Below are 25,836 nucleotides of genomic sequence, written 5' to 3'. Positions count from 1 at the left end.
GTGCTACTGGGGATCTGCAAAATAAGAGGTGAGGGACTGGCTCTGTGCAATATCACTGCACAGAGCAGGTAAGCATAACCTCTTTTTATTAAAAAAAGGTCTTTAGCGTCACTTTAAACAATATAACATATCTTTGCATTGGACCATATAACTGTTTCCATGCAGAGCCGCCATTAGAAATGATGGGGTCCTGTACAGTTTACCTGACATGACAGTGTTACTCCACTGAAGAGAAAAATACTACCAGGTGTGTCACAGGCTGGGGTAGTGTAAAGCAGGTCCGATCTGAATGTTTTTGGTACCATTTTGTATAACTACAATTTTTTTTGTTTAAAAATCAAGAAAATGCTGTATGACAAGGACACACAGTTTATGATAGCAATATGTGGTTCCTCTTCTTTTTACACATGTGCATGTTGTTGACAATGTCCAACATTTTGTAAAAAATTGCAAACCAAATAGATCATATGGAAGTTTTCAGGCTGTGTTGTATACATACAGTATATGTCATTGTTATCGTAAAAAAAACAATAAAGACTACTGGAAAAGAAAAAAAATCTACAACATGAATTACATTTTTAAACTGCCTTCAAAATCACCATCAGTATGCACAGTGGCAGCCCATCCATAAGGGGCACACGGGCACTGCCCCCCCATCCATGCTTCCAGACCCTAATCTACATGCAGGGCGCTGGATGCATGGATTCCAATGGGGGGGGGTTTTAAGCATGTGATTAGAACCAAAAAAAGTCCACCTGCCGCCACCGAGTATACATTCATATTTGCATAAATATATTTTAGATGTAGCGCTGGTAGATTTATGATCTACCATCTGATAGGTAAATTTAGTGAATTGCTTGTTATAGGAAGTTAGATTTGCCTCTGTTTCAGCTTGGCTGACGTTGCGTGTGGTTCCACATTGTGCCGGTGGGTGTCGTTGTCACCATCGGCGGGTGTTAAAGCGGATGAGTGCTCCTCTGTCCCGGAGACAACTCGGTGGAGGTGGTCCTCCGAGTTGCATTCTGGGAGAGGGTATTTATGGGACAGACGCCATGTTTAGGGGTTAGTTTTTAGCAACCTGCTGGTCCTCCTGGCCGACAGGTATGTGTTAGAGTATCACCTCGTGGTCCTCCGTTCCGGAGGCCCGCGTCGCTGCGGCGCGTGGGTGGGCCCAGAAGCCTGTCTGAGGCCTACCACAGCAGCCAAGGAATGGTCCTGAGCTGTCTATCCAGAGTGAAGAAGCTGGACAACCGAGAAGATCCTAGGGGAGGACCCGTCATGGAAGGATCATGCAGAGTGCTGGTCTGGAGAGGGGCCTGGTGACTCGGTTGGAGGACATATCCTGAAGTAGTCTTATTGCATGGTACTGCCGGGTTGGCTTAAAGGTCCAAGTACCGTGTCTGACATTCATCGTGAACCAATACATCCTGTGGCAGAGAATCGTACGGGTTTATTTTCAAGCAAGTCTGTGGCAGAGACTTTTGTTCATGCTACGTACTGGCTGCTAGGCAAGTGAGAGAGGCCTATCCAGGCGAGCAAAGATCGGGTCCCACAAAAGGGGATTGCATTCAGTTACAGTATTCAACTTTAAAGGATGTTCTAAAGAAACCTAAAGAAAGGTATTTGAGCTTCCCTGCAGTTTTCCTCCTGCCTCTTTCCTGCTACTTCCTTCGTTACTTGGTTCAGTAAAGCATTGAAAACGTACTCAAGTGTTGGTGCTTATATCGTCCAGAGGTAAACTCAACGGAACCCTAGACCCGGTGTCGGTGAAACAGAGGTATCGAGAGTGAAGGTAACAGCCCGCCTAACCAGCAGCTCCACCGAGAGTTAGTGCTACATATATAAAGATGGGATTTTCCATGATTCACTCCTTCTGTTATATTATTATTATTATTATTATACAGGATTTATATAGCGCCAACTGTTTACGCAGCGCTTTACAATATAAAAGGGAGACAATACAGTTATAATACAATAAAATACTATAATATAATATATGTCAAGGACACTATATATGTTAGTTTCTGAGTGTTAATTATGTAACTGCCTATTTTAGATCTTTGATCTACGTCCACCTGGCTTCTGATGCATCAAATGATTTTGCTATATATTTTATAGTCTAAGGTATTAAACCCAAAACAAAACATTTGTTATAATGCAGCTTACCAATTCCTAAATGTGATAGCTTCATTCATTTTCTTTCTTTATGTAGGCTTTCTTTACTTTATTTTCATTTGGTCATATAACCAAGTCTGTTGTTTTTCAACAGAACAGGCAGATCTGCAGATGTAACAGTTACAGGATTGAGACAAACCATTTACAACTGACAAAGGTCTGTACAGTGGTCAGTTTTTATTTATTTATGTAAAATATTTATCCCAAAAAGAAAAACAAACACTGTTGCTGTAACTGCTTCTAAAGTATTAGCTGGAGTTTTGCTTCATTATGTTAGTGTATCTAAATCTGCTAGTGTATCTAAATCTGCTAGTGTAATACTACCCTCCCTCAGAGTGACAGTGTTACTGTCCAAACATGCTTGTGTTCCTTCCTCTAGAGTTGGGTCACTCTAATACAGGGGGTGTGTTACTGTTCAACTGTTCAAATCAACAGGCAAAAACAGAGGGGAAAAGTCTATAAAAAGAAAACAAATGCAGCCATCATATCTAATGATCAGTAAGCTGAAATATTAAGCACCTTCTTTTAATGTGGTTTACCATCCTTTGTTCTGTCACTTTTGCTATTTGGTGTTTTAGCCATGGACATTCAAAATAAAAATTCTCTTTTGTTGTCTAGGTTATTACTTTCTTGTTTCTTTTATGCACTTGCTCTGTTCTTGATCGAGGGAATTCCTGCAGAGGAAAAATTCGCCCTCCCTGTCAGCTTCTTACTGCATAGCTTGTAGTAGAAGACTCAGTACTCCTAGGTGTCTCCCAATCTTCAGCAGCTTCACACTTTGGGTTTCTTCTGCAAAGAGGATCAACTAAAGCAGCAGTTTTTGACCTTAGTCCTCAAGTACCCCCAAAGGGCCATATTTTGGGAATTTCCCTTAGATAAAATTACTGTCATAAATACCAAGCAATTGACATTGATTTGAAGCACCTGTGCAAGGTGAAGAAAATCCTGGAAACACGGCCTGTTGGGGGGTACTTGAGGACTGAGACAATGTGAAATGGCTGCCTGGCATCCGAGAAGGAGCCACTGATCCCTGGGAGCACCTGCTGGCTATCAACCACTGGGGTCTCCCCATGGGTTTGATGGGAAATATGTGAGAAGACTGAAGAGGTACTGTAGCCTGCTAAGAGGAGAGAACTTAAGGCAACCGCTGCAGGTCACTGCCATCTACTCTGGCCCAGGTCTAGTACAAGAGGACTGTCTATACTTCACCATCAGTGGCCACGTTCCCATGATATGCTATCTTAAAAGGAACATCAGAGTTACTAATTATCCATACGTGTTAAAAGTCTACCTACTGTCTATAATCCCTCCTGAACAATAGCAGTGCACTCCCTGTGTCTAGGCCTCATAGTTGTATATTTGCAGTGTGAGAGGTACTGTGCCTCTGACTGCTAGTGCCACAATTTGGAGATGTCACTTATGTGCCAATCATTGCTCTCCTTGCTGGAGAGAAAGCTGCAGTGGAAGGCTCTCCCTGCTTCTGATCCATCAGTTCTATGGATCTATGTTTTCTGCATTTCTCCCACTGCATCTTGATCATTACTCCCACCAGTCATTATGGGGGAACTTGAGCAAGCAAAATCCTTCTCCTCCATCAAGATGGCTGCTTCTATACAGGCAAAAAGTACAGAAGATGGAGTGGTAAATCAGTGATTGGGAAAAAATCATCTGAAGGCAATAATGGTGACTTGCCTTTTCTTTGCTTTTTTCCCCCTGATTTTATCAACAGTTATGTATTAAAGCAGAACTAAAGTCTTAAAGTGATATTAAAGTCTTGTTTTTTTTATTTAAAAATAACAAACATGTTATACTTGCCTGCTCTGTGCAGTGGTTTTGCACAGAGCAGCCCAGATTCTCTTCTTCTCGGGTCCCTCGCTGGTGCTCCTGGCCCATCCTGGCTCTCATGCAACATCCCTGGCTAAGGAGGGCTGCTGCACACTGAAGGTTTTTTATCTTAATGCATAGAATGTGCCAAATATAGATATACAAATACACTATATGTGTAGAAAGAAATACAAATATAGCCACTCATTAAAACCATATATATAGATAGTTCAACGCCGTTCCGCTGGTCCCGTAGGGGAGAGGCATGGGAGTCCCCAAAAGTCACCACTTTTCTACCACTGGGGCTGGAGTGAGGCAACCAAGACAGATGACTAATGCCTCACAAATATTATAGATGAAGGCAATCTATTTGAACATGGAAGATAGTGTTAAAGGGGGGAGCCATATAAGGTGTAAGATGTAAAAAATCTTGTGCAGCCAACCGACAGAGGAAATGTCTGCTCCAAACAAATTGTGTGTATACCAGAGTGAGGACAGAGGCGATCCATTTCATTGTTGTCCTGGTGACACAACAAGTAGTAAAATCACTCCAAAGTGAATGACAGTTGTGGCTGGAACAGATGTTCCCATTGGAAGAGTTCCCCATACCTCCTGTTTTGGTGACAACTGTAACATTTTGGATTTCCCATCACTTCTGTCCTGGGAACAGTGGGCAAATACTGTAAATGTCCCCAGTGCAGGCACAGACAGCAATACAAAACCCAACAGAGGTTCTACACAGGATGGATTTGATTTAAATCACAATTTAAATTACGATATAAATCACTAGTAAAAAGGCTTGATTTGAATCAACTCGATTTAAATCATATTTTTAAAGAGCAATTGTCATCTCTGTCCTGCAGTGGCTCCTCCTCTGACCCGCTGTTGACTCACCGACAGTCCCATTCACTTTAATGGAACGGCTGGTGAAGTGGCAGTGCCACAACAAGGTGAGGAACGTGGCGGCAGCAGGTCAGTGGATGCCCGCTAACAAGCGCTGCCTTGATGGATCTGAAATGACAGGTGTTCTGTAAATGTAAGGACCTATTCTTGCTGGTAGTTAGAATGTTTAATATTTACAAACAAAATGAAGGTTTCCTATTTAGAATAATAAGCTGTCAGGTTAGTAACTACTCCCAAACTGGGTCTTTTCTACGGCCCGCTGCCATTTTGCTCCTCAATAAAGCACTTCAAGCTATGTGCAGAAAGATCAAAAGGTTTATAAGCTGCTTAGAAGGTTTCACATTCATTTTTACTGCTTGCCCTTTCTCCTGACACTTATTAGATCCTGGTACAGATGCATTTATCTTCAAACAATCATATAGTTTGTAGTGTACATAGATTTGCAAAAGAATGGGATAAAGGAATATTCCTGAACTTTGTTTCATCTCATCGTTACTGGGAAATTGTGTGAAAGCATCAATGCAGTGCTCAGCTTGCAGAGCTTGGATTCATTGAATGAATTTACCAAAAATTTAAATATTGCAGAATATACAGCCTCATTCTACATAACTAAGCTCCATTTCATGCTGAATAAACAAAATTATTACCGTATCCTAAAGAGAAAACTAAAGAGAAAACTATCTTTTACTCCAAAAGCATTTTATTAAAATAAATTTGATAAAAATAAAAAAATAAAAATTCTGGTTTAAATAAAAGAAATCAGACTTTTTTTTTTAAATAATCTATTTTTATTCACCCTGGTTCTAAATTTTCCTGCTTAAAAAAAAAACAAAAAAAAAAAACTTTTAGCTAGAGATACGCCTACATTTTGTACTACAATCTCTATCTGCAGTATGTAGAGGATATGGAGGGGCTTTGCTTATCCAGTACTTCTCTTTCTGTAGTTCCATTTAGATTTTGTTCTCAGTAATATAGCATTTGGGGAAAGTATTCTCATCCTAGTGGGTAATTTCTCACATTTATCCTGGCATACATTTAAATAGTCCTACTACCTCTGTAAGCAATTAATAATTGTTACAAGAATAGATGTAGTTTGTTTGATGCTAAAATCAACCCAATAATTGCTAATTGTTATTTAAGTAAGGGCCTTTGCAAAAACAATTACATTATCCTAGCATCAACTAGTGCCAGATATTCTCTAAGGCAACATCTGTTTGTGTTCCAAAACATTATAAAAGATGATGTTTTCCAGAGCAAATAACCCTGCAAAACATGCAAGCCGCAAATAACCCTGCAAAACATAATGGTTTTTATTTACCTTTAACTTAACGTTCTGCTTTTGAACATAATGAAACAAATATTATATTTTGATGTTTGTAACACAATGGAAGACTTGCTTGAGGTTAGTAACTGTGTGTGTTTGCATTTGGACTTGATGTACTGTATGTATAGTAGACCAGACAAGAATTAACAAGCCATTTAGCGGTGGGGGATATCAAGGGAGTAGCAGAGTTAATATGCACAGTATATAAATAATTCAACTCATTCTTCCAAATGTTGGCAATGTGATTCTATTTACATCTGAACAAAACCAAAAATTTACAATATGGGACCTTCTGTGTAGCATCTCACCAAAATGAAATGTGCTAGGAAGTTTTAGATAAAACCAAAAATGTTATTAATACACAGATCATACAGTTAGAATCTTATCTTGAGCTTATCTTGAGAAGACACAGAAACACAGTCATGTTTGCCTGAGGTTTGGTAAATACTGCCAATGGATACTAGAAGGGGAATTTGTAGTTCTTGCTAATGGCCAGAAATGGATCCCCTATTATGTGAACTCTCAAATGGTAGGAATGGTCTACCTAATGATGTGTGCCAATATTATTCATTCTACATAGGTAAGACCAAACCCTCCTTTTGGAGGAGAATTTATGACAATGTACACTTGACTGAAAGTGGAAAGATAACATCACCTATCAGTAGACATGTGAGGCTGTATCATAAATATAATCTAAATGTGATACAATTTTACACATTAGAACATGTACCTTTATTGACTAGAGGGGGGATGTAGATAAACATCTCCAGTTTCCAAATCTAGGTCTACATACATTTTAGTCTAATCATTTTGAATGAGCGTCCAACAAACACAAATAGATGTGTTTTTTTTTTCAATGTACCATGACACACCAGATGGTTCTGAAGATTCTACATGAAAATGCTTTGCAATATATAGTAACCAGTCAGACACAACCTTATATTTTTATGACTTTTGTAAAGCAAATTTTGACTGATTGCTAGGGCTTACTGCACTTAGCACTTTGATATTTGCATTTATTTATTTATTTTTTTAATAAAACCTGAATGCTTTATATATATTTTATTCCAATTCTTTATTTAGATAAGGCATACGGTAATACAGGAACCTCAACATTGGTGTACATACAGTGGATCACCTCCACGAACAAGACCACATGCACAAACATCACAATGTCATCAATGATAAACACAAATGATTGAAGACCAGATAGTGGACTTCTGGGTCTAGAAAGTCTCTGCATCCCGCACAGTATTTTGATGGTTTGCACCGTTTTATTTAAAGTATAGAAATAAATTATGACTCAATGGGCCAAGCAGCAAAGGACAGCAAAAGAAAAAGTAAAGAAAGAGGGGGGGGGGAGAAGGGGGGACCAGCAGCCAATCCCTCCGTCCATGGAATGCTTTATATTACACTATCATAGCATTACAACCCAAGGGATGATAAACAAAAATGCCCCTATACACAGCTTGTAATAACGATAATATAAAATATATTAAACTAAATTCAATAAATATGTATATATAGTCATGTGCTGCTGCCAGCATTGAAAAGTTTTCCACACACACAACGTTATAAATGATTCACCCAAGATGATTCAGTGCTGCACCTCATTCTCAATCCATAAAAAATAAAAATGTGATATATAGCAAGAATAAGAAATAAAGTCCAAACAATAGTGAATAAAAAAGTCCAAGTATAGTGTCCCTTGCTTATTAATGTATACTTTACAATCCTTGTTTCTTCTGTAAAAAGTGAAGCACCTTGTGCTGCACACAACACCACCAGCTCACCTTATATTTTGGCAGAGGTAGTGCTCAAGAATAAAACATATTAAACCATCATGTCTTACGGCACTGGCTCTGTCCCTTATGCGTTACTCCACCTTGTGTGGCTTTGTCATCCCTCTGACTGTCTTAATGTTCCCTAGGTAACTCCCACATGTGAGGCTGAGCTTCCCTGATTGACAGAACTAAAATACAATGAATAAAAGGGGCAGGCCAGGAGCAGTCAGGCTGTGGAGGAAATGGCAAGATCATATTGTATGGCCTTCAGCGTGGAATAGTGTTGGGCTCTGTGTGAATTTCTGCAGCTTTTGATGTACACTGTGAAAAAATCATAATGTGCGTTGAAATCAGATTAAGCAATTTAAGTACAGAAGAGGAGGTTGTACAACTGAAGGGAAGGCTGGAATTCATCATTACCATTAGGTAGGGATAGTATGAGGTTTGGAGTTATAGAAAGGGTAAATGAAAAGGTTGGATTTAGGATTACAAGTGGGGTTAATGTAAGGTGAACCTTCAGGCAAGGCTTCATCCAGTGGTGAAAACTAATATGCGGCTTTTTTTGCTGCCAATCTAACAAACAATGTCATATTAACACTCAAAAATATGTAAATGCAGAACACCGAGGGTTGAGGTAAAAAATTCTATAAAAGTTATTTTCCTTGTTTTATTTGTTTTAATTATCTTGGATCGATGAAGCATGTGCAAATAAACAAGCATTTTCAAATGGTAATGCCAACTTCACAAAAACACTGTTTTAAGTGCTTAAATATAATATCTGAGCATGTTTGTGTCTTGTAACAAAGTGAAACATTAACACACCAGGGTCTTGTAAGAAAAGAGACAGTATGACTGCTTAGGCCCATATTAGAAAAGAAAGAGCACCATCTAGTTCCCACAAAGGTGTTTGAAACTTCTACCAGCACAAGGAAATTAAGTCAAGACTGACGTAAACTAACCGAGAAAAGTCAAAAGCTTAAAGCAGCCACAAGGCACAGTACATTATGTCCCACATTAGCCACATACAGAAGTGCACCACCACCAAGGGCAGGCTCTATTTGACAGATTTCCCAACAGTTCAAATTTAATTAAGAATGCGTTTATCAAAGGCAGAAGTCAAATCTTTCTCATTTTCCTTGCATGGCTGTTAACTGGTACTATGTGAAATCATAAAAAAATTTAAAGCCTTCTGTGAACGAACAGGGGAGAGGAAAGGTGGGCATTCACAAAGCAGCCAGAACCGGCTGAAATTCACTTAGTGTATGGCCATATTAACACTGTAAACATGCATATAGGAGTACAAAGGGTAGGTGTCCAGGCTCAGGCTAGGTAGGTCTTAGAACAGTGGTGCCCACAGGGAAATCAGGAACCTGCCTGTGTCTGGTGAGATGCTTGAATCACAAGAGTGGTTTAACACGATAACAAATCTTTTGACAAGCAACACAGTTTCTATATACGTATGTACATCAGTGCATTTAGTTGTGTGCACGGCACTCAACTTTATAAGATGTTAGGATGGGGAAATGAGACTTTTCGATTTTACATACAGGAAGTACAGATGTTTGTACTCTCTGCACAAGTATGTACAAAGTGTTTTGTATATGGTATTTCACTCCTGTATCTGGAGTACTAAAGCATGTTTCTTTTTTTTAATAGCACAGGCAAGTGTTTTAAGGTGTATTTATATGGGCAAAAAAATGCTTCTTAGGGCTTATCAATGCTTATATGACTTTAAACAACCGAAAAAGCGGTTGTAACCCTAAAAAAAATAAAAAAAACAAAATAAAAAAAAAAAAAAAAAAAATCTCCTGTTGTTATAACGCATGAATGATAGCATAGTGCTGTTGCAGTGTGCAGGGTGATTTGTCCCTTTCTACGTTCTAAAATACGTGGTTGATCCTGCCTGTACCTGTGTCTTCCTGTCAGAAACCATGAATCAGACTTAGACAGAAGTACAGTTAAATCACACGTGTTTAATATTAATAAAAAAAGGTAAACAAAGTAAACATAGTCAAAACATAGTTCAGGAACCGTAACGGATAGTCAGACAAGCCAAAACGCCAGGGAGCCAGAGATAAGCGTAGTAAAACAGCAAGCAGGATCTGGAGCCAGAAGGAATGTTAGCCAAGAAAGTCTTTAACAGGAACACAGGAGAGCATTTCTAGTGATGTGACCAAGGCGAAGACAGAGATCATCTGGACTGGACAGCTTAAGTAGGCAGGACTGACAATCAGAATATCATCAACAGGTGAGTCACTGTGGAGAGATAGGAGCTGGCAATTAGCCGACAGCTGAGGGGCCAGCTTTAAAAAGGAAGAGCTGAGCCCAGCCCTGACAGTACCCCCTCCTCAACGACCCCTCCCCCTCGGAGGACCACCATGCTTGACGGGAAAACGTCTATGGAAATCATGGAGGAGGACAGGGGCATGTATGTCCGAGGATGAGACCCAAGAGCCTTCCTCCGAACCGCACCCTTTCCAATGCACCAGGTACTGTATGCGCTCACGGAACCTACGGGAGTCAACAATGGACTGTACTTCATACTCCTCATGGTTCTCAACCTGTATAGGGTGAGGACGAGGCACCAAGGTGGTAAAGCAGTTGCAGACCAAAGGTTTTAATAAGGAGACGTGAAATACATTTGAAATACACATATTAGAAGGAAGGTCTAATGCATAAGCCACTGGGTTAATCCTGCGAAGAATACGGAAAGGCCCAATAAACCGAGGTGCGAACTTCAGAGAGGGAACACGAAGTCAGAGGTTGCAAAATGACAGCCAGACCCTGTCCCTAACCTGGTAGGAAGGCGCAGGCAGGCGTCTGCGGTCAGCATGGAGTCTGTACCTATCTATCATTAGCATGTCGCGAAGCCTCCTGGACTTGTGCCCAAGTGGAACGAAGACCACAGAGATGCTCCCCTAAAGCAGGAGTACTCTGGGGAACAAATGAGTCAGGCAACATGGAGGGCTGGAAACCATAGTTCGCCATAAATGGGGACAATTGGGAAGCAGAATTCAAGGCACTATTGTGAGCAAACTCCGCCCATGGTAAGAGGTCTGACCAGTTGTTATGACGGTCAGAAATATAGCAACATAGGAATTGCTCCAAGGACTGATTGGCTCGTTCTGCGGCCCCATTAGACTGCGGGTGATACGCAGAGGAGATAGCAAGCTGAATTCCCAACTGTGCACAAAAGGCTCGCCAGAACCGGGACACAAACTGACTACTGACAATCAACTTGGGTAGCCCATGTAAGCGAAAGATCTCCCGAGCAAAAATGGAAGTCAGTTTCTTAGAAGTGGGCAACTTCTTAAGTGGAATACAATGGGACATTTTCGAGAATCGGTCAACCACCATAAGGATAACTGTGTTGCCCAGGGAGTTGGGTAACTCCACAATGAAATCCATAGACAGGTGGGTCCAGGGCCTCTCTCCATTGGGTATGGGTAGGAGGCCCACTGGAAGGTGTCGTGGAGTCTTACTCTGAGCACACACGGAACAGGCAGCTATGAAGGCGGTTACATCAGCACGTAGACTAGGCCACCAGAATTGTTGGGAAATAGCCCAAAAGAGTTGATTCTTCCCAGGGTGGCCAGCAGCCTTGGGAGAATGGTAAGTCTGGAGCACAGCAGTATGAAGACTCTCTGGGACAAAGCAGTGGTCACAAGGTTTATCAGGAGGAGCATGGACCTGAGCAGCAAGAATTTTGGTCACCCAGAGGAGAAGTGAGACTGGTGCGAACCATAGCCAGAATACGATCAGGAGGAAACACAGGAACCGTAACCGACTCCATCTTGAGTGGAGAAAAATTGTCGTGACAAAGCGTCAGCCCTTACATTCTTAGTACCGGGTAAGAATGAGACAATGTAATTGAAACTAGACAAGAAAAGAGCCCACTGCTCCCTTCTTGGAGAGAGGCATTTAGCCTCAGACAAGAATGTGAGATTCTTATGATCAGTAAGAATGAGAACCGGTACAGTGGTACCTTCGAGGAGATGTCTCCATTCTTTCAGGGTGAAAATGATCGCAAACAGCTCTCTGTCACCAATCTCGTAATTGCACTTCGCAGGTGACAATTTCTTGCAAAAGTAGCCACTAGGGATGAGCTTCGAGTTCGAGTCGAACTCATGTTCGACTCGAACATTAGCTGTTCGCAAGTTCGCCGAACACCGAACAATTTGGGGTGTTCACGGCAAATTCGAATGCCGCGGAACACCCTTTAAAAGTCTATGGGAGAAATCAAAAGTGCTAATTTTAAAGGCTTATATGCAAGTTATTGTCATAAAAAGTGTTTGGGGACCCGGGTCCTGCCCCAGGGGACATGTATCAATGCAAAAAAAAGTTTTAAAAACGGACGTTTTTTCAGGAGCAGTGATTTTAATAATGCTTAAAGTCAAACAATAAAAGTGTAATATCCCTTTAAATTTCGTACCTGGGGGGTGTCTATAGTGTGCCTGTAAAGGGGCGCATGTTTCCCGTGTTTAGAACAGTCTGACAGCAAAATGACATTTGGAAGGAAAAAACACATTTAAAACTACCCGCGGCTATTGCATTGCCGACAATACACATAGAAGTTCATTGATAAAAACGGCATGGGAATTCCCCCCAGGGAAACCCCGAACCAAAATTAAAAAAAAAAAAAATGACGTGGGGGTCCCCCTAAATTCCATACCAGGCCCTTCAGGTCTGGTATGGATATTAAGGGGAACCCCGGCCAAAATTTAAAAAAAAAATGACGTGGGGTTCCCCCTAAATTCCATACCAGACCCTTCAGGTCTGGTATGGATTTTAAGGGGAACCCCGCGCCAAAAAAAAAACGGCGTGGGGTTCCCCCAAAAATCCATACCAGACCCTTATCCGAGCACGCAACCTGGCAGGCCGCAGGAAAAGAGGGGGGGACGAGAGTGCGGCCCCCCCCCCTCCTGAACCGTACCAGGCCACATGCCCTCAACATTGGGAGGGTGCTTTGGGGTAGCCCCCCAAAACACCTTGTCCCCATGTTGATGAGGACAAGGGCCTCATCCCCACAACCGTGGCCGGTGGTTGTGGGGGTCTGCGGGCGGGGGGCTTATCGGAATCTGGAAGCCCCCTTTAACAAGGGGACCCCCAGATCCCGGCCCCCCCCCCTGTGTGAAATGGTAAGGGGGTACTTACCCCTACCATTTCACTAAAAAACTGTCAAAATAGTTAAAAATGACAAGAGACAGTTTTTGACAATTCCTTTATTTAAATGCTTCTTCTATCTTCCTTCATCTTCTTCTGGTTCTTCTGGCTCTTCTGGTTCTTCCTCCGGCGTTCTCGTCCAGCATCTTCTCCGCGGCGTCTTCTATCTTCTTCTCCTCGGGCCGCTCCGCACCCATGGCATTGGGGGGGAGGCTCCCGCTCTTCTCTTCATCTTCTTCTTCATCCTCTTCTCTTCTTCATCTTCTTCATCTTCATCTTCTCTTCTTCTCTTCTGCGGGCCACTCCGCATCCATGCATGGAGGGAGGCTCCCGCTGTGTGACGGCGTCTCCTCGTCTGACGGTTCTTAAATAACGGGGGGCGGGGCCACCCGGTGACCCCGCCCCCCTCTGACGCACGGGACATGACGGGACTTCCCTGTGGCATTCCCCGTGACGTCACAGGGAAGTCCCGTCAAGTCACCGTGCGTCAGAGGGGGGCGGGGTCACCGGGTGGCCCCGCCCCCCATTATTTAAGAACCGTCAGACGAGGAGACGCCGTCACACAGCGGGAGCCTCCCTCCATGCATGGATGCGGAGCGGCCCGCAGAAGAAAAGAAGAGAAGATGAAGATGAAGAAGATGAAGAAGAGAAGAGGATGAAGAAGAAGATGAAGAGAAGAGCGGGAGCCTCCCCCCCAATGCCATGGGTGCGGAGCGGCCCGAGGAGAAGAAGATAGAAGACGCCGCGGAGAAGATGCTGGACAAGAACGCCGGAGGAAGAACCAGAAGAGTCAGAAGAACCAAAAGAAGAAGAAGAAGATGAAGGAAGATAGAAGAAGCATTTAAATAAAGGAATTGTCAAAAACTGTCTCTTGGCATTTTTAACTATTTTGACAGTTTTTTAGTGAAATGGTAGGGGTAAGTACCCCCTTACCATTTCACACAGGGGGGGGCCGGGATCTGGGGGTCCCCTTGTTAAAGGGGGCTTCCAGATTCCGATAAGCCCCCCGCCCGCAGACCCCCACAACCACCGGCCACGGTTGTGGGGATGAGGCCCTTGTCCTCATCAACATGGGGACAAGTTGTTTTGGGGGGCTACCCCAAAGCACCCTCCCAATGTTGAGGGCATGTGGCCTGGTACGGTTCAGGAGGGGGGGGCCGCACTCTCGTCCCCCCCTCTTTTCCTGCGGCCTGCCAGGTTGCGTGCTCGGATAAGGGTCTGGTATGGATTTTTGGGGGGACCCCACGCCGTTTTTTTTTTTTTTTTGGCGCGGGGTTCCCCTTAAAATCCATACCAGACCTGAAGAATTTAGGGGGAACCCCACGTCATTTTTTTTTTTAATTTTGGCCGGGGTTCCCCTTAATATCCATACCAGACCTGAAGGGCCTGGTATGGAATTTAGGGGGACCCCCCCACGTCATTTTTTTTTTTTTTAATTTTGGTTCGGGGTTTCCCTGGGGGGAATTCCCATGCCGTTTTTATCAATGAACTTCTATGTGTATTGTCGGCAATGCAATAGCCGCGAGTAGTTTTAAATGAGTTTTTTCCTTCCAAATGTCATTTTGCTGTCAGACTGTTCTAAACACAGGAAACATGCGCCCCTTTACAGGCATACTATAGACACCCCCCAGGTACGAAATTTAAAGGGATATTACACTTTTATTGTTTGACTTTAAGCATTATTAAAATCACTGCTCCTGAAAAAACGGCCGTTTTTAAAACTTTTTTTTGCATTGATCCATGTCCCCTGGGGCAGGACCCAGGTCCCCAAACACTTTTTATGACAATAACTTGCATATAAGCCTTTAAAATTAGCACTTTTGATTATTCATGTTCGTGTCCCATAGACTTTAACGGTGTTCGCGTGTTCGAGCGAACTTTTTTCCTGTTCGCATGTTCTGGTGCGAACCGAACAGGGGGGTGTTCGGCTCATCCCTAGTAGCCACAAGGATGCATAGCGCTCTCAGAGGTAGGACGTTGAGACAGAAAGACGCCAACTTCAGTCTCAGAAGCATCAACCTCAAGGATAAAAGGTAACGTAGGATCAGGATGTGCCAACACAGGAGCAGAAACAAAGGCAGCCTTGAGACTCTCAAAGGCCTTAATGGACTCCGGAGACCAACTCTGTGAGTTACCGTCCTTTTTGGTCATATCAGTCAGGGGCTTGACCAGAGACGAGAAGTTATGAATAAACTTCTGATAATAGTTGGCAAAGCCAAGAAAATGTTGCAGAGGACGTAAACCCGCGGGTCGGGGCCACTGTAGGATTTCTGAAAGTTTCCCTGGGTCCATCGAAATACCAGCAGTGGAAATTACATAACCCAGGAATTTACCCTGTTCACGATGGAATTCACACTTCTCCAATTTACAATAGAGATTGTTCTTTCTTAGTTTCTGAAGCACATGACAGACATCTGTGTGATGGCTCTCCAGCAGGAGACAAGGATTTGCGGATGAAACCTGGAGAAAGTGTCTCTGCAATATACTCCTCCATGGCCTTATCCTCCAAGATCGACAAAGGGTAAACCCAGCCACGAGGGGGTATGGCACCGGCTTGACCTTTGTCAAAGACATCGCTAAAATCGCGGTACTCCTCCGGCAGGGAGGAGAGTGAAGGATAACGAATAACCAACGGAAACTTAGGTGAGGAAATAACGGCCATGGACAACGGAACAGTCTCATGAGTCACATGGGCAGGCTGTAGAGGTCTTCCGTCAAGAGCCTCAATGGCAAGTGGAGTGTCACGCAGCTGCAGCAGAATCAAGTGCTTCGATACAAAGGCTGCATTAATGCTAAGATTAGCATTAAAAGAAATTTTCCGAATTTATTTATCTTTATAAACTTATTTTCATATTTATTTTTTTTGTATTTTTACAACATGCAGTCTGCTCCCTAGCAGTATTTAGCTGTCCAGTCATTATATCTAATACTTTTGTATTAAATTTATGGAATTTCTTACTTGTGCAAATTACAATGCACTTATAGCCATGTTCCTCGACACTTTAACTGCAGGTGCTGTCTTTCTGCCTCTGCGCCCTGCACTGGCGTTTTGGGATTTTTTCCAGTAGTGTGACTCCCTGTAAGCCACGCATGAGCGAATTGGGCTCCCTTCTGGTGTGCCAGTCGAGTGAAAATATCTTTCTACAGCGAACAAATCCTCTGAAGAAGACCCTGTAGGGTCGAAATGCGTCAGAATTCGTGTAACATCAACATTTCTGTGCTTTAAATGTTGTGTACCATTGTATTTAGCTTTAATTGTGTTGCTTTTATATCTCCTGGACCACAGCTCATATTTTAACTGTCATTGTTATTGATGTCATAATAAAATCCTAATAATTTTAAATCCTATGTAGTATTTTTCTACCATACCCGCTGCCTAGAAAACCCCATCTGGGGGGACATTCCCTTTTTCGATATTACTCAGGGTGTGCAGCATTTTTCTTTTCTCATGCAAGTGTCCCCCCCCCTTTTTTTAAAGCATGAAGAAGAAGGGTTGGACTATATTGAGCATCCCCTAGATACCACGTGAGGTATGGACAAAATTATTAAGGCCCCGTTCAGACCTGAGCGATTTTCTGCTTGAAGCATGTAGCTCTAAAATGCTCAACTTATGAGCATTTGTTGTACGTTTTCTGCTCAAGCAGCAGCTCTCCACCCATAATCTCCACCTCTCATTCCTCTAGTGCTTTCTACTGGCTAAGCAAAAACACCTGAAGCTGTAAAAAGCTTGTAATACATTTCTAAAATGCTTGTAGTACACTTCTAAAAATGTTGTCCATACCTCATGACGTGAGGTATGGACAAAATTATTAAGGCCCTGTTCACACCTGAGCGATTTTCTGCTTGAAGCATGTAGTTCTAAAATGCTCAACAAGCCAAATCCCATTCATTTTAATGGCCCCAGTTCACATCTGAGCGTTCTGTCACCTGAAGCAAAATATAAAAGAAATTAGAATCACGCTAACAATTATAATTCTATAAATCAGTCCATCAAATATAGTAGTATAACGTTCTTATGAAAGTCCACCAGTGATTGTAACTAGGAGCCTTGAACATTCCTGATAATAGCAACGCTCCTCCAGAGCGACGCGCTGACGTCCCCTATCCCCTCGTGTCCCGGAAGGATGGGTTTGCTCTGGTTGTGCGCCGGCCGGCACACCAGACTTAAGGCTTTTAAATTGCTTATAACATGTAAGTGCATTACTTTACATTTAAATAAACTTTATAAATAGTTTTACGCCATATGGAGCTTTTGTTTTTTTTACGATTTAAAAACCATCCATCCATCCTTGTGAGTGGCGCCCTGTGAATAGGTGAACGATTTCATTGGGAGAAAGACCCAGGCTGGGTATAAGCCAAATGCACTGTTTGATTCCCTGTAACGGGGGATCACCTGGAGCTGGTAAGAAGCAAATATAACTATTTGGTGGCGGACACTTTATAAAAGGTTTTAGCCATATGGAGCTTTTGTTTTTTTATGGTTTAAAAACCATCCATCCATCCTTGTGAGTGAGTGGCGCCCTGTGAATATGTGAACGATTTCGATGGGAGAAAGACCCAGGCTGGGTATAAGCCAAATGCACTGTTTGATTCCCTGTAACGGGGGATCACCTGGAGCTGGTAAGAAGCAAATCTAACTATTTGGTGGCGGACTCTTCACATAGGGTGACTGATGGCAGTTTCTATTATCAGGAATCTTCAAGGTTCCTAGTTACAATCACTGGTGGACTTTTATAATAACGTTATACTTCTATATTTGATGAACTGATTTATGAAATTATAATTTTTAGCGCGATTCTAATTTCTTTTATATGTGCTATACTGTGATTTATGTCATACAGGAGAATCGCTGCGTATGGTTTTTGATTCAGGTTTTTAATTCCCTATAGCACAGTTTTGTTGTTCCTTTATTAGCCTGAAGAAAAATGCCTGCGCTCATAAAAGCACATGAGCTTCTTTTTGGCAGATTGGAGGCAGATAGGGCCCCATAGACTGCAATGGGAACACCTGAAAATGTGCGACATGAGCGTTTTATGAGCGTTTTGTTGTATGTTTTCTGCTCAAACAGCAGATCTCCACCCCTAATCTCCTCCACCTCTCATTCCCCTAGTGCTTTCTATTGGCTAAACAAAAACACCTGAAGCTGTAAAATGCTTGTAATACATTTCCAAAACGCTTGTAGTACACTTTTAAAAATGCTCAAAACTTCTCAAATCAAAAGATCGCCTGAAAGTCGCTCTCCTCAGGTGTGAATGCAGCCTAATGGCAAACAGACAATGCATGTGTAACATAATACGTATTTAGCAGCGGTTTTCACAAATAAAATCTGAAAAATAGCTGGGAAGAAAAAACTCAAACAGCAATGCAGCAAGTACAAAACTGACAGATGCAGAAAAAAAAACATGTATGGGAATGTAACCCATATCTGCACTACAGCTGTGTAATGTAAGATGATTCAATTGTTTAATCAGAATTGAAACGTACTTTTAAAACATCATTCATCTGATCATTCCGAGAGAATGAAAAAGGATCTCATTAAAGGCGAACCTATTCTGTCTGTGGGGCTAACTTTACATTTGAACATATGCAAGAGTCTCCTTTAACCAGGGAAATACTGTAAGCAAGTTGTGGTCAACTGTAGGTGTGAACAGTGATGATTGATACTGATTTCCTTCCTCTTGAGATTTCTCTCACTTCTTTCTTTGGCACACACGCACATAATTTCATTACTGCTTTGTAAATATTTTAGAAATAACCAGTAAAAGTAATAGTGGTTTTAGAAAGCTGTGATTTGCAAAATAAATATTTTTTTTACATACAACGAGCCACTAAAATTAGGCATTGACAAATGAACGCACTATTTTCTGATTTGACAGTGATTCATTTGGATATACAGATGCATACCAAAGCTGCCTGTAATTAAACATGGCCTCATACTGAGCCACAGCAGATTGCACAATTCAGTAAAGCGGACATATACTGTAGCACGTGTTTGTGTTTGATGTGGTACACAAAAAAAAGACAGCTGAAATATTTAACTCTACTGGAGAAAATGCTCTTCTAGGCTCCCTAAAATTCTGATCACATGACCAAAAGCCTTTGGGTACATGAACTCTGTAAAATTGGTGGATCTGTTAAACTGATCTATTTTTTTTCCTTTCACCAGAGATAACATGACTAAACACCCAGGCTTTTTTCTGTGAGCAGTGTTGGGGGGAACCCAGAACTGCACTTCCTCTAAGGAGGGTAAGCTTTCAAGGCTCTTTAGAACTCTTTTTTTTATCCATTGCAACTCAATGTTATTCTTTTGGAAAGTGTAGGAGCTATAAAAATGCAGTTTATATTTTTTTTATTATTTGTATAAAGCAGGAGTGGCTGGTGTTTTTTTTTTTTGGTGGGGTGGGCGGCAAACAACCAACGACCCCCCCACCGAGCGGCCGTCTGCACCCCCCCCCTCCGCTGTTTGCCGGTCGGTCCGGCACTTACCCAGTCTAGGCGGGTGGCGGGCAGCATGCAGTGGCTCAGTGTCCTCTCCTCCCTCGGTGGCTTACAGCGTGCGGCTCCTCCCCTCCTCCTATGCCCCCATTAGGATCGCCTGTCCTTTGAACCAATTGGGTGATGGGTCTCAAAACCCGCCTCCTGATTGGCCAGCAGGAGGATCAGTGTTACAATAGTGAATACTAATTTGCTGTTATAACACACCTGGGTGTGCTCCGTTCACATTCTCCGAGCCCACACTATTTTGAAGCCTATTGGAACCTCTGGCTCTAATAAGGTGCTTCAAAAAAACACCCACCCCGCATTGGAATTCATGCATCTGGTGTCCTGAAAGGGGCCGGACACATGGATGGGGGGGTGGCGATGGATGGGGGGGGGTGGCGCCCATGCGCCCTTAATGGACGAGCCACCCTTGGTATTAAGTATTTGTAGTACAGGCTTATTATAGGATGCAACCAAGAAACTGATTTTGCTTTCTCAATTTTTGACTGTCTCAGTTAAACTTAGAAAAATATCCATATGGAGTCATATTTGTAGTTCTAGCCCTTCATAATTAAAAAAAAAAAAAGCAGCAGCTCTACTTTCTAGTACTTTCTAGGACATCATTGTATATCCAACAAAAAACTCCATCATCAGATAGAATGTTATAACGTATGACACCATACATTAGATATTAATGAAGACTCATGGGTAATCAAAAGTTATGAAATACATAGGTTTTGATTGGAGAAGGCATTCCTTCCCACTTTCACCATTACCTTTAGCTTTTTGCCAAACTGCAAGGGTTGTCCAACTGATGTGATGCTTGCAATGTGGCACTAGATAGGGGATTTTTGGTTTCAACAACCCCTCTATGGAAAAAAAAAAGCTAGCTTTCTGTATCTGGTTGGCACTCATGTACCAGCATCGTGCAGTCGATTGGTCTGCTAGCCACTGTCAAGTGGATTGCTCTTTTCTGGACAGTGTCCAAATTGTTTTGGGGCTGAGGTCCCACTGCAGAGACTTGGCAGGACAGTCTTCTGCTCGCTAACACTTTCTGTGTACTCTTCCTCCAACTAACACAAATGTAAGGCACGCTTCTGTTTACTGACAGTGATGTAAGAGGTAGTTTTCCTCCCATTGATACTAAGATAAGGAACATTCTTGCTATAGGCTGCCATACATGGCTCGAATTTGAACAGCGGGTGGTCCTGTTGGCACCACCTTGTGAAAATTGGGTGTAAAATTGTTAGCTGAACAGCGCCTGCATCCTACTGTTTGGGTATTTTGTGAAAATACAAAAGCCTGCAGTGAAGATTGTACATCCACACCGTTTAGCACAGCGACTTGGAATAACAAAGGAAGACTGACTAAAGAATAGACTCGTGCTTTAATATTGATTTTTACACAGTGTAATCCCATCACATGAGAAGACTGCATTTATACAGTGACTAAATGCAAGAAGGACAATCAATTGGTGAACTAATGATCCTCAAGAATGGTGACAGATATGTGCAAACCCTCTGTATAACGAATAATAATTGAAGCCAAGGAACTTGTAGTCTCATCAGGTCCTTAAAAAGAAGTATGTAATTAGCTGCATGTCACTTATATAAGGAAGCCCTTGGCTTTGCCTGAAGTTGAAGAGGTTGTATTGTCCGCTTGGTTGATCTTACCTACAGGTAAGCCTATTATAAGACTTACCTGTAGGTAAAATTAATATCTCCTAAACCTGCACGGTTTAGGAGATATTCACCTTTCATGCAGCTGCTGGTTCGGCGGCTCGTGCCCGTGGGCATGTGTCATTGCAGCTCTGTCCAGTCACAGCGCCGGAGCCCGCAAACCCATAAGAAAGGCAGAGGGAACATGTCAGCCCCCTCGGCAGTGACTGGGTGAGCTGCGGGAGCCTCGTTCTAATGTAAGTATTTCATAATGCGCTAGTATGCGATGCATACTAGCACATTATGCTATTGTCTTGCAGGTTTTTTGTTTTTATTTTTTTTTTGTCAGTTTACTACCAGTTTAACAAGCAACTGAAGTGAAGTATCAAATTGGTTGGGAAAGAATGTGGTCTATAAAGTGGCAAAGGGTGGAGCAGGCCATTTTTAGACAATGCAGATGATCTGCGTAAAACCAGAAGGCATGTTGGGATTATAACTAGATTTCCAATTGGAATTTATTAGGTAGGTGTCAAGAGCGTATGCACTCCTGCTCTGTCATAGTTGCTGGTTACAGCATCCTGGTTTTGGCTATGGCATTCTCCTTGTACTTCTGTCCACCTGCAAGGTGATTGATTGTGGTCAGAGTCTGGGTGAAGACCAGACCTGATTTAGGCCAGCCAAACCTTCAGTCTCGTGCTTGTGATAGAGTATGATAACATGTGTATGATCAAGCTCACTGTCCGTCTGTCTGCCCTGCTCTGCTAGATTGGAATTCCCTGTGTATGACCTCTGACCAGATAACGACTATTCTCTGAACTCTGCCTGCCTTTTACCGGGATGGTCATTGAACCACTCTGCCTGTCTGCCAACCGCAAGTACCTGTTTGCTTTGCTCAGTGCGTGCCTGCCCTGGCATGATAGCCAGGCACTATATAGAATTGTGTATACGTCCTGGGGGCAAGTACTGGTAGGCCTGCTTGCCCTATGGTAAAGGGGGTTGTTATAGGTGAAGAACACAGTAACCAGCTATATTGTCTGACCACCTGCATTTGGGGTAAGCATGACAGTAGGTACCAAAAGCTCAAAATTATCAATATGAACCTTTAATTCAGGCACTGACAAGAGTGCAATAAGTATACCTTATGCTCTCCATTTGGTGATGTCACATGTAGACTGAATCTGTGCTGGAGTTACATATTTAGGCCAGAAAATACAGCAAGCATAAACTTGTCAACAACATGCTCAGCTCAAAAGGAAGGATTTGGACATAAAAGCCAGCTATTTGGACAGAGGGATGCAAAACACTTCACAGTGTAAAAGTTGGAAAATAAATGGAGTTAGCCCATATGCTGTGTCACTTAACTATGCTTAAGTGACTGAAGTATGCTTAGTAACTTAAGTATGCTTAGTTTGACTTAAGTGTATATTTGATATTTTGCAATCATGTACCTTGTTTGTCTGGTTAGTCTACTACTCGAGTCTGAACTTAGGGGAGATAAAATCAGTACTGTGTACTGCAATATTTCAAGCTCAAGAATGTTCACTGCCATTAACCAATATCTCAAGCATATCTGATTTATGAGACTGCTAGTACTGTCAGAGCAGCACATATTCTGCATTTTCACATTTCATGCTATCACAGTTCAAAGTAATGCTGCACTATTGTACCTAAAGTAGAACTATAAAAATATGGCGTATTTTTAACAAGTTAACAATACAAAGCAAAATGCATGTATTTTTTACATTTGATATTAATTATGATGTAAAAAGTACCCTGCATCACTGTAGTGCTATTTATATAGCCCAGCATTATCATGCAAATTGAGGAGGAAATTTATTGGCCTTGTCACTGCTGAGATTTGTGACAGGTATACTTCGACCACTTCAATACCAGGCACTTTTACCCCCTTCCTGCCCAGGCCAATTTTTAGCGCTATCGCATTTGAATGACAATTGCGCAGTCATGCAACACTGTACCCAATTTTTATCATTTTTTTTCCACACAACTTGAGCTTTCTTTTGGTGGTATTTAATCACAACTGGGTTTTTTATTTTTTGCTAAATATACAAAAGAGCCTGAAAAAAAAGTTTTTTTGGAGGGGGGGATATGTTTTGTTTTTTATTGTCTCTGTTGTAAATTTTGCAAGTAAATATTTTTTCTTCAAAAATTTGCTACATTTCTTTGGTGAAAATAACCAAAATCAGTGTATATTATTTAGTCTGTAGGAAGGTTGTAGAGTCCACAAACTATGGTATATACAGTATATCTGAAAATCAATCAATCCTGATGTGCTGACGGTCTACTTCATTTATTGAGGCCCAAAAATGCCAGGACAATAAAATACCCCTAAAATTACCCCCTTTTGAAAAGTACGCAGTCCACGGTATTTAGTAAGAGGCATGGCGAGTCTTTTTAGGTTGTAGTTGAAGCATCCAAAGAGAAGTAATTCAAGTTGTTGTGGATCCTTGATGTGCAAAAAACACCATGTGCACGTGAGTCATTATTGTATGGTTCAGTTGGATCATTGGTAGTTGGAGTTGGAAATTTTCTTGCAACGAGCAGGGGGAGGCGCTCCTGTGATCTGGCTGTTGGAGGATTTATTCTTACCACTCTTGGTGTCTGCTGGAGGAAAGCTCCCAGCAAGCTGACATCTGTTTGGCGGGCGTTGTCATCTTTCACTCATCTCCTCATTTGGCGTCCTTGATGTTCATCTGCCTACTGGAGGGGTTATCGTGCAACCCAGCCCGAGAGTTCTGCTTCAGGTCTCCTGTTCTACGCCTTACTGATCCACCACCGTATGGTGAGTTGGGTCCATCGCTCCTGGTAAGGGTACCTCTTTCTCCCTTTGTCCCTTCGATGGTGAAAGCACTCCCAGGTGTACATCTACCACCGAATATATCCACCCCAGAGACTGTTTGATTTATGTTGAAGTTGCCTCTTCACTACATCCCTCTTATCAGCACCACTCTTGGGACTCTTACATTGTTATTGTATTTAAGACCCATCACTAGATCTTTTATGTTTATGTTTTATTGCTTGTCTGCTTTTACTAGTCACCATATTTATTGCTTTGTAATTTATTGCACTTATACTGTTTTGCACTTTTTGCTATATATCACTAACACTTGTGACACTTCATAGCCGTTGGCTGCGAGCCACTTCAAGTCGCACGACACCACTATTATTTTCTCTTTTTTCAGTTGTGAAACACATCATTTACTTATGTTACTATAAGAGGGGGACTAGTTTCTTCAGATAGCCTCTCCCTATATCCCTTTTCCTTTACTCCCATTTTAGCGCCACACTTTATATTTCCATTCCCATCACAATTAGTCCCATTGTTGTTTGGCAGTTCACTTTTCACAGGTTGGCGCAGTATTTTACACATTTACAATTTTATTTCTTTAAGATATTGTCACTAGTGCAGTACAGCATCATCATATAACTGGTGTGGCAGTGATCAGGGACACTGACTGGTGCCAAAAATATTTAATTGTTTTTAAAAAAATTTTAACTACTTGCCTACAGGGCACTTTTACCCCCTTCCTGCCCAGGCCAGTTTCAGCTTTCAGCGCTGTCACATTTTGAATGACAATTGCGCATCATGCAACGCTGTACCCAAATTAAATTGTTATAATTATTTTCACACAGAGCTTTCTTTTGGTGGTATTTATTCACTACTGGGTTTTTTTTATTTTTTGCTAAAAAAATTAAAAGACCAACATTTTTGAAAAAAACTTTTTTCTTTTTTTTTTTTTTTTGGAAATCTGTAATTTTTCTCCTTCACTGATGTGCGCTGATGAAGCTGCACTGATAGGCTGCACTGATGGCCACTGATAGACTGCACTGATGAGGCGGCACTGAAGGGACTGATGAGGAGGCACTAATATGCAGCGCTGATGGGCACTGATAGGCGGCACTGATATGTAGCACTGATGAGCTCTGATAGGGGGCACGGATAATCGGCACTGATGGGCGGCACTGATGAGCAGGCACTGATGGGCACTGAAAGGCAGCACTGACCTGCTTCACTGATGGGCATGGATTGGCATCACTGATGGGCACAAATTGCCATCACTGATGGGCACAGATTGGCATCCCCGATGGGCACTGACTGGCATCACTGCTGAGCACTGTTGGGGCTGCACTGATAATCAGAGCACTGATGATAAGTGCCCTGATTATCTCTACAGGTCTCCCCTGTGAGAAGATGCCACTGATCGGCTCTCCTTTCCTCATCCTGTCAGTGTGAGGGGAGGAGAGCCGATAAATGGCACTACCATTGATTGGACACAGCTGATCACATGGGTAAAGAGCCGCGTCACCGGCTCTTTACCAAGACCGGGGTCACACCGTCTCCAAGGGACACAGTGCACCCCCGATCACCTGCCTAGATCACCTGCCGGCGCGCAATCACGTGAGACTGGGCGGAGTCATATGACGTCCCAGAACATGAGAGCCCGCTGTATAGACAAATGATGGCGGACAGGAGGCGGTTAAATATTTTTTCCTGTTATTACATTTT

General features: G+C 42.3%; 1 protein-coding gene across 4 annotated transcripts in view; it reads right to left on the bottom strand.

Annotated features, from left to right (window-relative positions):
- STAT6 (signal transducer and activator of transcription 6) overlaps positions 1-25,836 on the bottom strand; it is a 335,779-nt gene that overhangs the window by 156,993 nt on the left and 152,950 nt on the right. For 2 of the 4 annotated variants that reach the window (XM_073613828.1, XM_073613830.1), the window contains exon 1: positions 2,167-2,206. The exons of the other annotated variants lie outside the window; for them this stretch is intronic. In XM_073613828.1, the coding sequence (XP_073469929.1) occupies positions 2,167-2,191 (25 nt within the window). In that variant the 5' untranslated portion in view covers positions 2,192-2,206. Of the gene's footprint in view, positions 1-2,166; positions 2,207-25,836 lie in introns of those variants that run through there. 4 annotated transcript variants of the gene reach the window in all.

Source organism: Aquarana catesbeiana, linkage group LG02, assembly GCF_042186555.1.
Source record: "Aquarana catesbeiana isolate 2022-GZ linkage group LG02, ASM4218655v1, whole genome shotgun sequence".
In the NCBI taxonomy this organism is placed as follows: domain Eukaryota; kingdom Metazoa; phylum Chordata; class Amphibia; order Anura; family Ranidae; genus Aquarana; species Aquarana catesbeiana.
The sequence above is the reverse complement of the archived record's forward strand: the minus strand, read 5'-3'. Positions and strand labels throughout refer to the sequence as shown.